Here is a 12,153-nt window from a genome sequence, read left to right as displayed (position 1 = left end):
ATAAGCAAATTTATTGCTAAAAAATTTTTGATAATCACCAAGAACCGTGCTTTATTTTATTTTTTTATTTGTGAAATAAATGAGGGAATTCATAATTGTAGCCGAAAGGCTGTTTTCTAAACTCGTAAAATTGTTTTAAATTAATCAATGAACAGTGTCGAAAAATGACATACATTGGGGGATTTTTCCCAAGACGGCAATTGAAGAACCTCTAAAGTTATGACATTCAAAGATTCATGACTCAGTAAATTTTGATCGCATAAGAATTAAATTTTTGTCAATAATATTACATCGCTAAAGATATTTTCTAAATGTGATCAATAAGACCTGGAAATTGCTTAAAATTTTAGACTCCATGACTTTTTAACTTTATTAACCCTTTCTAGGGCTGTAGGAAGTATGCTTCCCCCCAAATTTATCAATCTTTGTATGAATTTGTGTAGGGTGGCATCAGTTCTGGCAAATTTTTTTAGAAAGACAGAAACGTAGATGCTTCAGTTCTTTATCTCACACAAATTGATGTGTCTTGATTTTTACTTAATAATTAATTAACCTAATTAATTAATTAATCAAATTAAATTTATCTAATTAGCTAAATGAATCGCTTTTCTTATTCTAATTTCAAGCCTAAAAATATTGTAACATAATAGGATTAGAAAAAAATAGCCCTTTAAAGGGTTAACTTAAGTCATTTAAAATATTTTTCTAAGGGGATAAATTTGCATAATCTATCGGTTTAGAAATTAAATTTTATGCTATGATTAGATAAGCTACACTGCATTTCATATAATTCCGGAAATTTTTTCATACTTTATGACGTATCACTGAATTTGAGAAATCTTGCTAACTGATCCAAATCCATTTTAACCTGCCTACGAACAGGTCATATAAAATATTCACAAATAAGTTACATGATGAACAAATATCTATGTGTCCACATTGTAATTCTTGCACTACAATGTTTCAAATTCCTATTGAGTACCAATCCAATTTTGAGTAAAATGTGTTCAAAGGAAGCCTTCTGTCCGTTAACACTAGTTAACACTATAGCTACAAATAAAGAAAATTACATAGATAAGATTCCTTACACAGATTTAACATCTACAGTGTAGACATCTGACTATTTTTCAACCAGATTGAACAGTGGATGGATTATCTGTCGATCTGTACTTTTAGAAACATATTGTTACGAATCTGTGATGCGGCTTCCCAGCATAGTGGGTTCCATAGGAGGTCCCAGAGCTTGGAGACCATTTGGCGACTTTGGCGCCAAAATAGATTATACCCGAAACATCGAGAATTTTCCCGAGCCGTCCAGTAGGAACCGAGTTACGCCTCGAACGTTCCTGATTGGTTGAGAGGCTTCTAGCCCCGCCCCTTGAGACCTATAAAAGGAGCTGCAGCTGACGGGGAGAGGGGGTGAATTGATTCGTCGTGAACCAGATCGGAGAGTTGTAGTCGGAACCGACGGTAAAGAACTGGCCTTCCAGAGGTAAGCGGAGCAGCGACGGAGTGAAGCTAGTGCTGAACTAAGCTGTGTGCTACTGTCTGCAGTAGAGTCTGTTGTATGCTGCACGTCTCGGCTGAAGATAATCGTCTTCTGTGCTGTATATAGTTGTCGTCTTTCTGCTGTCCTGTGTGTCTTCGTATAAATAAACGTCGTTGTTTTATTTTCTACTGCCGCCTGGTGATTGAGCGTTCTTCACACCATATAACCCCCACTATCCAAACAAACCCCGGAAATTTCGTAACTATATTAACATGATAAATCAAAGTTGCTATGACTTATATAATCAAATTTTATATGTGATGTTGCGATTACAAATGCAGTTTTGTGAAGTCAAATTTTTATTCAATCTATTGGGAAAAACGCATCAAAAAATACAAATTAGATTTTCGAATACTGTTAACCGTATGCATGGGATTCATCACCAAAAGACTCGCCAAGGATTTTCACATAGATTCAGTAAAAATAATAAATTCGCACCAAAGTTTAATATTTCACAACTATTGTAAGATTGTTATGTAAAACCTTCCCTAAGCAGGGCAAATTTATTAGAAAGAATGCGAGAACGTTTTAGGTAAACTACTCCTGCAATTTTTTTTTCAATAATTTTGCATAAAGTACGAAAAAATTGAAAAACAATATGATGATGAAATCGAAGACCCTTTACAATATTTTTCAATTTCCTCATTGTTTAAACTTTCCGTAATCTAATTTTATCACTTTTCTCATATTAAGTTTCATATAAGAGCTCCAAAGTTTGGGTGCCGTTATAAGTTCTTTCTTATTTTTATTTTTCTGAAAATAAATGTTTGGTTAATAAATTAACTGTATAATATCTAGTTAATGAGGATAGTTTGCGAATAGTTTTAGAATAGTTTTAGTAATTATGAATAGTTACTGAAAAAAGCTAATAAGATTAACAAAAATCAAAGAAAGAAACATTGCAAAAATAAAAATCAAAAAAAAAGAAATACTGCAAACTTAAGATATTCATTGCTGTATTCTGGTTGTAAAAATTAATAATTTTTTAACCCTTTGTTCAATTTCTTAGTTTAAAAGGTCTATAAATTAAAACATAGAATTCCGTTCAACTAATTGGAAAGAAATATATTGATTATTCGAAAACTCGTTTCTAGAATGAATTAAACTCTTAATAAGCGATCATTAAGCTGCTATGTTATTTGAATCAATATTCATATTGTAACTGAAAAATTTCAAAAAAGAGAACCAAATCACCATCTTTTTTTTTAACTTTCTCGTGTACGTAATGTAGAGAAAGCACCGTAATCATCAAAAATTTCGAACACAAGTTTTTTATGAATCTTCACGTTTCAGACTCCCCCTAGTTCGAAAAACATATTTTAGGAAAATGCCTGTCTGTATGTCTGTCTGTGAAAAGATAAAAACTCTTTGAACTAGACGGTTGAAATTTGGCATGCAGTATTTATACAAATTTGAGGATTTCTGTCTAATTTTGAGCAAAATCCGCTCAGAGGAAGTCTGTCTATCTGGCTGTTCGAATATAATTTGATATCTATGATGTAGAAACGTGTCAAATTTTGAGCCAAATCTAATATGAGATTGACCGTCGCTCGGTCTGTACTTTCAGAAATATATAAACTCGATCATTCAAAAAAAAGCAATGACTTAAATATATCACATTTGGTACGGGATTTCGTGACTACAATTGTAATTCTGTATCAAATTTTTGCTTTAATCGGTTGCTAAAAATGCATCTAAAACATGAATTCGATTTTCGGTTTTTATTAAACTTATGCAAGAAATTGATAGCCAGATAACTCGCCAAAGACCACTCGATAGATTCAGTAAAATTGCTATATCCATGCCAAAGTTAATATTCCGTAACTATTGTACGCCAGTGCCATGTAAAAGACTCTCTGGCATGACAAGTTTATAAGAGAGTATGCGAGAAAATTTTGGGGAGACCACCGCCACTCATTTTGTGTAACGTCTTAATCATATGACTGAATAGCATTACTGTTTGCTTAATCAGTTGACTGGAAAAATCCTTTTCAATTTTTAGATCAGAAATATAAACTAAGAGTTTCTGAATTCAAATTGCTGTTATCATCATAGAATTGTCAAAATATCATAAAAATGCAGAAATTTTATTATTCAATCTATTCGAATATTTATAAAACGAATTAATATGTTTATTATAAAATGTTTGATACACTAAAAATGCTGGTTTTTTTCTAGAAAAATAATAAACAACAACTATATGATATCACTCTCAAAATACCACTGACGTTCAGCAGCGTATCGGAGGGTTAAATGTTGATAAATGCCTCAGCAAAAAAAACATAGAGGCATGTTAATGCGTTTATATCATTTTGTTGTGACTTACGGCATTTTACAAGCCCGCCGACAGTTATCTTTCAGCGATGTAAGCCGAGTGAGCATCTCTTGTTTTTTCAGTAGCGCCAGCTAGAGCCAAGAATACGACTTAGCTGCTTCATGCATCACATTCGCTCTTTATGGGGGCACTTTCTCTATAGGTGGTGGCCTGGTGGTAAGGTCTCAGCTTCGGAACCGGAGGGTTTCAGGTTCGAGACCCGATTCCACCGAAGAACCGTCGTGTAAGGGGGTCTGTTGCACGTTAAATCCGTCCTGACCAAACGTCCTCCCGCTGGTGTGGTGTGGTGTGGAGAGGGGGGTGCCAGCTCAGGTGTCGTCCTCGTCATCTGACCGCGGTTCAAAATGACGAGGTCCGTCCCAAAATAGCCCTAGTGTTGCTTCAAACGGGACGTTAATATAACTAAACTAAAAAAAAAACTAAACTTCTCTATAGGTGGGCTCATTCACACACCTCACAGATAGAACACAAAAGAAGAAGAACCATTCCCGAACCGGGACTCAGACCCGGGACGCCCAGATCATTGGAAAGACGCGCTACTCCTATGCCAGGACGCCGGTATATCCTTTTTTAAGCTGAAAATAAGATGACAGGACGAATTTTCTCTTCCTGATATTCAACTTCGTATTAACAATGGTGAACATACTTTATCAATAGTTTGTATCTGAATCCCATATGAACTAATCAATCCTGGCCAACAGCGATCGCAAAACATTATTCATTATATATAGTGTCAGCATTTTTATTATTTTTCATTGACATTTTATTCCTTAATATTTTAATCAACATGTCCATACGTCTTTACAGGCGTTGAATTACCGCTTCTAAAATTTATAAACTGTATTAAATCATTCTAAGACACTATAATTCAATTCAAACATTATACATAAACCACGAGCACCTTGATGAAGAATTCATTAAGAATTTATCAAGCACTATGTCTTGATGAATTCTTAATTTGTAAAGCAACACATTCCTCGAATTGGAAAGTTGGATGGCGAAAAGGACAAACACTTATGCGCCTTAATCTTCGCAAATTACCTTATCAAATATACCTATTTAAATTTAACGCACTTTGGAATCGAACCATCTGTCTAATTAGATAATTCCCTTTGTTATTCGTGGAGGAAAACAAGTCATCTAATAAGATAATGGATATGAATCGCGGAAGATTTACTCATTAACCAACTTGTTAAGCAATCAAGGTTTTCCTTCTCTCAACTCTTTCATATATTATGAAATACGGCGCGCTTTGTATTTAGCTTTGTCGTAAAGAGAAGAGAAACAAGCTTCAGCCCTCTTTCTAAAATGTTATGCAGGAATAAAAGGTCGACTCATAAACACACGCCATGTTTTATTTGTCTACTTCATTTCGTTTCAGCATGCATATGAATAGAAAGAACTATAAACAATTAACCAACTGATGAAGTTGCTACAAAACTTGAAAAAAAGTCTACAATTCTAGAGATAAAGCCACATGCCCATTTCATATATCTTCAGTTACAGTATTTATATTTATGCAGATATAGAGATAATGTATTTTTTAAATTTAATTACAGTTTTGATATGAAAGTCAGACATCTATTTTTTCCATTCAGTATCTTTATTATCAGTTGTTTCTTCTCTCTAAATGGTCAGATGAACAGACAGGCAGACTTCCTATAGATTTGTCTCGCCCAAAATTTGATTTCTTAACGATGGCAATTAAAATTTCGTTTGTTCATTTTATTTCGTTGTCGAGTTTTTGTTTTCATTAACTAACAGATACATTCTGTGTAAAAAAAAAAAAAAAAAAAAAATCGGACTCGTAGAAGTGTGAAACATGAAAGTTAGTCAAAATGTCAAGATTTGAAGAAAAGAAACATTTTAATTGCAAAAAAAAATTTCAAAATGTCAAGATTTGAAATTTTTTTTGCAATTAAAATGTTTCTTTTTGTTGTTGTTGTTTTTTCATATGTAAGAAAATAAAAAAGAAATATTTATTCGAATCCCAAGTAAAAGGCATCTAAGATGCTACCGTGATTCAAATCACCGATTCATTATCCGTTTTCCTGATACTACAGTAAATTGTTGACTACAGCGTGAATTGGCAGTGATTTACTTGCTTTCGAATTAGATTTCTCTATATCTTTTGCAGTAATAAAAGGTAGCCAAGAAGGAAGTGCTTATTTAAATAAGTGGTTCGAATCACAGCATCAATGGTGGCAGCCAACGTATTAAAACAACTAAGTATTCGATTAAAATTTTTGTTATTTGAAAGTCACCTTCGTTTGGTTGTAGAACAAATTGAATGAATTTATACTTGGTATCAGTCATTTATTAGTATCTTAAATTTAAAACCTTCTGAAAGATTACATTCTTAAGAAATATATATTCCCACTGGTGAAAGCCGATTCAGATAATAGCGACCAGAATTTGTTTTACTTTTTGAATAAAAATTTAAGTGTGTGACTAAGAGTTTTTGTGATATTCGAGTTTTGATTTTTGTGAACCCGGCACAAGCTAAGAATCCGTTCAGGAGCATACGCCGGAAAACAAACCTCATTCCTTCTCCATTGTGTGACTAAGAATCACTGGCAAAGCCCGCTTTATTTTAGGGCATAAGCCAGTAAACACATTCCTCAATTAAGTGTACGATGTCATACTGTTTACGTTCAAGTTCAACTAAGTGTACGATTGGATTTTAACTCAAGGATATTTTAAAACAAAATTATTAATTAAAATGTTCCATTGTGGCGATTCATTAAATGAGGTAATCAGTACCAATTAGTGCTTGTCTCAAATACTTATTAAACCGAATATTTACAACTTCCAAACAAATCCAATTTCTCGTTATTCCATATGTATATGGTTTTATAAAAATTGATTGATTAAAGATGAGTAGCAATATATTTGATTGTTATTCTTTTTTTCTGTTTACAGAATGTTAAAGACGACGGTAATCACGTTTGGAGGTTGAAACACTTCAACAGACCTGCGTACTGCAATCTTTGCCTCAACATGTTAGTCGGGCTTGGGAAAAAAGGTCTTTGCTGCATCTGTAAGTAGCTCTTTTAATTATGTGTTCAAGAATTTTCATCATTTTAAAATTTGCACTACACATATAAAAATAAAAAAATCTATGTATTATTGTAAAAACATTGGTAAAAGTGAATTTTAGTGTGCACCCAGCTGCGCCAACAATGCCAAGTCGCCAATAAAGATGGCGGACAAAATAAACAAATACTTCCACGGAACAGTTATGGTTACCATTTCCCGCCATTTAATTAGGACTTTTTACTGTTAAGTATTTTTTTTTCCATACTGTCCGGTCAGAATTTTTTAACTTAAAAGAACATCCTACGGCTTCGCCAGCAGCGGGAGCGGGAACCTAGTAGCTTCGCTAGCACATTGAACATAAAGACTGTGTGTATAACAGAAGCAGTATATAACCAAAAGAAAAGAAAGAACGGAGAAAGAAGCAATCGGAACATTCTTCATACAAAATTTCAAACAAACATCCTTTTCCCAACTTCCACTCACCCTTCATCCATTCTGATGGTTCGATATAAAACCATTCTCAATACAAAATTTCAAACAAGCATCCTTTCCTAACTTCATCAACTCGTAATATTATATATAATATTACGAGGTATTAACTCATATTTAACTCACCCTTCATCCATTCTACAGGTTCGAAATAATCCGGACATAACAAATTATGAAGGGAAACAACCGTTAGAACACCAAAAGAATTACGAGAACTGCGAAGAATTCCATTGCAGCTGTCTTTTAAAGTGAGAATGCAGACGATTTTTTTAAAGCGCATACTGACAATTAAAAATTGCAAAAGAATAAATATTTTCTGTTCGTATTCACATTAAAAAAAGAAAGAAGAAAATAACTTTTAATGATAAGCTTAACTTTCTTTATTTAATAAATTTTAATTATAATAAAGAACAAAATTAAAATCTTTAATCGATATTTTTTTAATATTTTTAATTTAACATTTTTCATAATATAGTTGTAGTTTATGTACAACTCAACCATTGCAAAAAGTAGTAAACAAAACAGCATTAGGGTTGCTAGAATATTGGCGACAAACTCGGGTGCACACTAATCTTCACTTAACCCAAAACATTTTCTATATAAATATCAGAATATTAAAGCATATATATAAATATCAGAATATTAAAGCATTTTCAAATGTTATTCAAATGTATTCATAAACACAACTTTTACAACATAATAAAACATAAATTTACTATGTATTGTGTTAAGGGATAGTTAATATTATATAATAGTAAATATTAAAATTCATTATTAATGATGAAGAATACTGAAAATGAAATTGAAATGAAGTTATTGTTCATAAAAATAATATCGAAATGTCACGTTGATATTTAATTCAAGAATAAATCAAGATCAAGTTGCGATATTTTTGTTCTACATTTGATTTAATTAATAGTATAGTTAAAAATTCGTTAAGGCATATGATGTGTTGAAAAGTATTAAAATTCTTCATGTTTTCTAAAATATATTTATATATTATCACTTTTTTGTCCAAACATTGCATGATTAATCTTTATTTTTGAAATTTATTTTAATGTACCCTTTACATCAACAATGAAGCCAACAATGCCAAGTTGCCAATTCATATTTTTGAAAAAATTCCAGTTATTAATAGCTGATACGACAAACACTGAATAGAGTTGTTAGAAAAACTACTCCGCTTGTTTTGTTGGGTTCCCATATTGGCGACGAATTCAAGGACACATTAAAGTAGATTTTCTTTTATGAACTCATGGACCATGAAAGTCCTTTTTGAACTCATTCATGAGATTTTTGTCACATAAAATACTTTGAAGTTTATTAATATCTTGAACTGAATTATTTTATAGCACAACATATCACCAATGTAGTTGTTACAGAGGAATCAATTTAAGCAGCAGCTGAAAAATCTTAAAGGAAGCCTCATTTTACATTTTATTATACTTAGAACCGATTTAAATATAGATTTTGGTCACAATAAATTTATTTTGCTTTTGATGATTTCATGCTTGTGGCTATTCTGATAATCATAATTTTCATTTCCATAATATAATTAAATGATTAATGTAAATTATAATAATTTCTATAATATAAATAATTAATAATAAATAATTTAAATAAATTAACAAAATCATAAAATAAATAAAAATTCGCGAGACACCAATGTGATGGCATGGGCATTTAGTCGACAATTTTCGCATGACACCAACGTGGTATCATGGGATGGCATAGTATTAAAAAAATAATATAAAGATAGATTCAAACAAGTCGAAAACAATGTCATGCAATGATGCTTCAGACTAGAGGTTCGAATAGCTGTTTAATTAGCTTTTTCTTTTATTTAGTCTGCAAGTACACCGTTCACGAGAGATGCGTGCAGAGAGCTCCAGCATCCTGTATAAGTACCTACGTCAAATCCAAGAAAACATCCCACGTAAGTAGTTAAAACTTAATTCTGTAAATATTGTTATGCAGAGGTTAAAATCGATGCTTTTAGCTGTTTTTGTATTATTAGTATAGAGAAACTATTGTAGTCGTCAAAAAAATTCCTACTCGAGATTTTGACGAATCTTCATGCTTCTGGCCTCCCCAGAAATCGAAAAACACATTTTTAGAATTGTGTCCGTCTGTTTGGAATTTTGTCTAGCAGGATAACTCAACAAGTAATACATAAAAAAAATTTTAAGTCAGTTCCTACTTATTTTCTTATATTATTTATAATATATATATATTATTTATTATCGGGAGTCGTATCAGTAGTCTCAGAGCTTGCTGACAAATTTAGAGACAATTTAGCGACATGGCGACGGATTTGGCGACGAAATAAAAATTACTGAACAAATTTAATTAATTAATATTTGAAAAAACTGCATTAACATCAAGTGTCATCCACAACAAGATTTAAAAAAATATGTTTCAACTTGAGTGGATGAAAAAAAGTATTTTATTAACGATTAAAAATTTGAACAATATATATATACTAGCCGCCTTTGGCGACCAGCCGGTTCGCCAATCTTAATCTCGTTAAAATTTTAATAATTAAATATTTTATGTAATTCCTACTTTAATAGCTTCTTCATTAAAATATTTTAAAACTTCAAATTTCAATTCACTCATAATATTATAAAGGCCTTCAGTCATAACGTAATCTGTATCTCTCTAATTTTCTGTTACATCCCGTAGAATTTATGCTTTAAATTAAAGTGTAAATGATTAATCTGCAATTAATATAATAATAATTTTTACTGAAACAAAGCAGTTTTTTTTGTAATATAATTACTGAAAACAGAGTCACTGAGCATTTAAACCTTATGGGCACTAAAGAATATCTTTCTTAATTTATGTAATATCTCAAGAATTTGTCAACAAATTTTTTTCAGATTCATCATGAGCAAGTCTATTAATTAACAATGTTTAATTTTAAATGCATCAAACACTAAAAAAATAAACAGAATCGTTTAAAATAATCGGTCGAAAACTGGTAAAAAAAATTACTTAAAAAACGATGAACTTAAACTAACATAAATACAATTTAATTACAAAAGCATACAATTAACCTAAAAATAATTTAAATCAAGTCCGCTTCCATTGAAAATAGATGTAAGTAATCACAATACAATGCGCATGCGTGAATTTTTCTACGCCAGTTACGGTAACGCAAATGCGTGAATTTTTCTACGCCCGTTGGGGTAACGCTATGCAGATTAGACATGTTTAATTTCCTTTATTCTGTTTTATTTTAATTCAAAAGTACTTCAGAATGAATCTGAAAGATCGATTAATTAAGAACGTTTAATTTCAAATGCATCAAACATTAAAAAAATATACAGAATCGTTTGAAATAATCGGCCGAAAAATGTTAAGCCTAAGCCTCATTACTGTTGGGAGAAAAAAAAAGTGAAGTCTTACTCAGTTGGCGGTGGGGAAAATGAAAAGAATTTTTTTGGCGGGAAAGTTAGTTTTTAATTAATAATTAAAATTCTAATTAAAAATTCAAAAAAAGGAACCCCAGGTGCACATTCCCGACCTCCAAGGTATACACGTACCAATTTGGTAGCTATAGATCAAATGGTCTTTTCTGTAGAGCGCCAACACACACACATTGAGCTTTATATATATATATATATATATAATATAGGAAGAGTGTGAACTAATGGTAGGAATTGAAAAATATTTTGAATTTGGCGAATGAAATTTGGTATACGGATTTACGATTTCTAACCAATTTGCAGATTTCTAGTAAATTTTAAAACAAATCCATTCAGCGAAAACTTGCATGTCTGACTGTTCAATTACAAATTAACACGATAACTCCAAAACACAAAGAGCTGGGCAGATGAAATTTTCTACAAATATTTAGCATTTAAAATATAGATATTGTCAAATTCTAAATAAAATCTATAAAACGATTAGAAGTCTGTCAATCTACACTTTCGCAAGTATGCAAACGCAATAACTCATAGATATAACTTAAATCAATAAAATTTGGTTTATTAACTTGTGATTACAAATGTAGTTCGTTATCTAATTTTGGTTTCATTCGCTTGGCAAAAAGATGCTCAAAATATATATTCGCACAATAGATTCTATAAAAATGTTATGTTTTCATTGAAGGTCTATATTTCGTAACTACTGTTCGTTAATGCTATGCAAGATATTTACGACCTTATCTAAAGTCCATAATTTTATGCGAGGGGAAGAGGCCGATAAAACCATAATTAGAGAGTATGCGAGAAAGTTTAGAGGAGACCACGTCAGCAGGTTTTATTTCTATTGTTGAATTTTAATCAGTGTGGTAAATCTTTTCCACTGTGGCACTAAAAGCCATCTTTATTGATTGTATTGAGCTAGGACTTTAACTAAATTGAGGGTTGTTTCATTTTAAATAGTCAACACCGTGAAAAGCATTGCAATTTTTCACTAAATATGCCAAATTTCTATGCTTTATTTTAAGCCATCGTAATATTTCTAAATTTTTAATGCTATCGAAATGTAAAATGTTATGTTCTCGTCATGTGATACTGAAATGAAAAGGCAACTGGTGAAAAGTTGTGATGTAGATTGGTTATGTTTGCCACAAGTCTATGACATCATATGAATTGATTGCAATGGTTCAACATGGCGCTATTCTTCAGGTTGTTTTGAACGCCTTCCTACGTTGGACGCTGGATATTTGTAGAATTGTGTTTTGGAAATTGGGTTTTAGAGTTTAGAATGTCAAAAGTCTGGCATTTCTATG

At 31.6% G+C, this 12,153-nt stretch overlaps 1 protein-coding gene across 1 annotated transcript in view; it reads left to right on the top strand.

Moving 5' to 3' along the window:
* The window catches only part of LOC129984733 (diacylglycerol kinase 1-like), a 618,611-nt gene that overhangs the window by 541,071 nt on the left and 65,387 nt on the right, over positions 1-12,153 (top strand). The window contains exons 13-14 of the mRNA XM_056094680.1: positions 6,807-6,924; positions 9,260-9,348. Coding sequence (XP_055950655.1) covers positions 6,807-6,924; positions 9,260-9,348 — 207 coding nt within the window. The remainder of the gene's footprint in view (positions 1-6,806; positions 6,925-9,259; positions 9,349-12,153) is intronic.

This window comes from Argiope bruennichi, chromosome 9, assembly GCF_947563725.1.
Source record: "Argiope bruennichi chromosome 9, qqArgBrue1.1, whole genome shotgun sequence".
NCBI lineage: Eukaryota > Metazoa > Arthropoda > Arachnida > Araneae > Araneidae > Argiope > Argiope bruennichi.
Note: the sequence above shows the minus strand (reverse complement) of the source record. Positions and strands in the feature narration are given on the sequence as shown.